The sequence below is a fragment of the Octodon degus genome, unplaced genomic scaffold (assembly GCF_000260255.1).
Source record: "Octodon degus isolate 3935 unplaced genomic scaffold, OctDeg1.0 scaffold00298, whole genome shotgun sequence".
Taxonomy (NCBI): Eukaryota; Metazoa; Chordata; class Mammalia; order Rodentia; family Octodontidae; genus Octodon; species Octodon degus.
Window position 1 is genome coordinate 362,656 of NW_004524874.1, and position 1,708 is coordinate 364,363.

A 1,708-nucleotide genomic window follows, 5' to 3' on the forward strand; every position below is an offset into this window, starting at 1 on the left:
AGAGCAACTCGAGCCACTTTTAGACTCAAAGTTCACCCCCAGAACTTCGGCTCCCCAAGCTGCCACCAGCCCAGCTGTTCGAACGAGCTCCCTCCAGCCGGAAGCGGGGAACCCCAACCGGAAGTCCCGCCTACTTGCCCGAGCGCTTCCTGTTTGGTAACTAAGGACGCGAAGCGGTTGCTAGGGCTCTGGTGGAAACTTTGCGGGTGCCTCCACCAGCCTCGGGTGTCCCCCACCAGACGAGAAGGCGGCTTTCGTTCCGCTCTCCCTCCGGCGCTCTGCACCCGTTTGCCATGAGCAGCGAGTTCCTGGCCGAGCTGCACTGGGAGAATGGCTTTGCCCTCCCGGTGGCGAACGAATGCAACAAAAAGCTGGAAGATCAGGTAAAAAAGACCTGAGGAGGAAGAGAGGATCTGCTGAAGGTGTTTTCAGGCTGGCAGCCCCACCCCTGCCCTTTTATTTCTGTCCTTCCCTCACCTCATCCTTTATTTAAGGCTTCCTGAGCCAAATCCTTACCCTGCCCGCCCCTTTGGGCAATTGTCAAGCATTTAAAAAATTTATTGTAACAGTCGTTGATATTCAGAGTTATAAAATCTGGACCCTTATTCTCTTCTTTTTACTTGTTCCACTTACTCCCCTCTAGCCACCTGGTCTGGAGAGGAAAGGCTATCGTGTTTGCTTTTTTTTTTTTTTTTTTTTTATTAAGCACATTTGAAAAGGGATTTTGGCAGTTTGTGAGCAACAGGTATTTGCTTGTATTTATAAGTGAAACACGTACTAGTTGATATTTTTTGGTGAGTTTCTGAAAGCTCAAAGTGACTTGATATGATTTTCAGAGGGTCATTCAAGCAAGAATATAAACTGCAGTTTAGAACCTTCTGAGTGAGGATCAAGTTGTCATAGATTGACAAAATATTTTGTGTTGTAAGGACATAATTACATGAGCTACAGTTCATGGCACTTGGATTTTACCATGAGAACTGACCATTCAGTTCAACGTACAACACTGTAAGGCTTCTCAAGTCTGCATTTTACAACTTGTTCATACTTATCCAGCACACTTGTTCCAAGGTGATCTAGTCATAGGCATAGTCAGAGCAAAGGCTCTCCTTTTTGGTGCCAACTCTGCCTTCCTAGTACGCTCTTGTTCACACAAGGCATCTTGTGATTTACTTAAGGAAAAGAATCTCATTTTTCCCTGTGAAAGTATAGTACCGTATGAAAAAATGTATTTTAGCAGTGGATCCTGCTAAGGCTGCATTCCAAGAGTGCATTCTGTTTTGCATTACTTTCTCATAGTATTCTCCAACTGATAACACTGCTTTACATTGAAAGGATAGTTTTTTGAAGTTCCTGTGGACATTTAAATAAGCACAGTCAGATAATGGAATGTTTATGTCCTTTCTGAACTCATAGGGCAAAGTCGTAATCACCAGGGTGATGATTCTGGAGGTGATGACTTTGGGATGTAATTAAGGAATTAGGTAATGGGAGTCAAGCCCTTCCAAATGAGCACATTTGCTAAGAAACAAATGATTTTTTCTGTCATGAGGGCAGCTGTCTGCAAACTAGGAAGAAGGCCTGACCAGAAACCAGGGCTTTGGACACTTGGATCTTGAAATCCTTAGTCCTTAAAATTGTGACAAATAAATTTCTGTTCTTTAAGTCACCAAGTCTGTGGTATTTTTGTTACAATATCTTTTATTAT

General features: G+C 43.6%; 1 protein-coding gene across 1 annotated transcript in view; it reads left to right on the top strand.

Annotated features, from left to right (window-relative positions):
- The first annotated feature begins 211 nt into the window (after positions 1-211).
- The window catches only part of Ccdc39 (coiled-coil domain containing 39), a 44,471-nt gene continuing 42,974 nt past the window's right edge, over positions 212-1,708 (top strand). Inside the window, exon 1 of the mRNA XM_023707550.1 lies at positions 212-383. Coding sequence (XP_023563318.1) covers positions 294-383 — 90 coding nt within the window. The 5' untranslated portion in view covers positions 212-293. The remainder of the gene's footprint in view (positions 384-1,708) is intronic.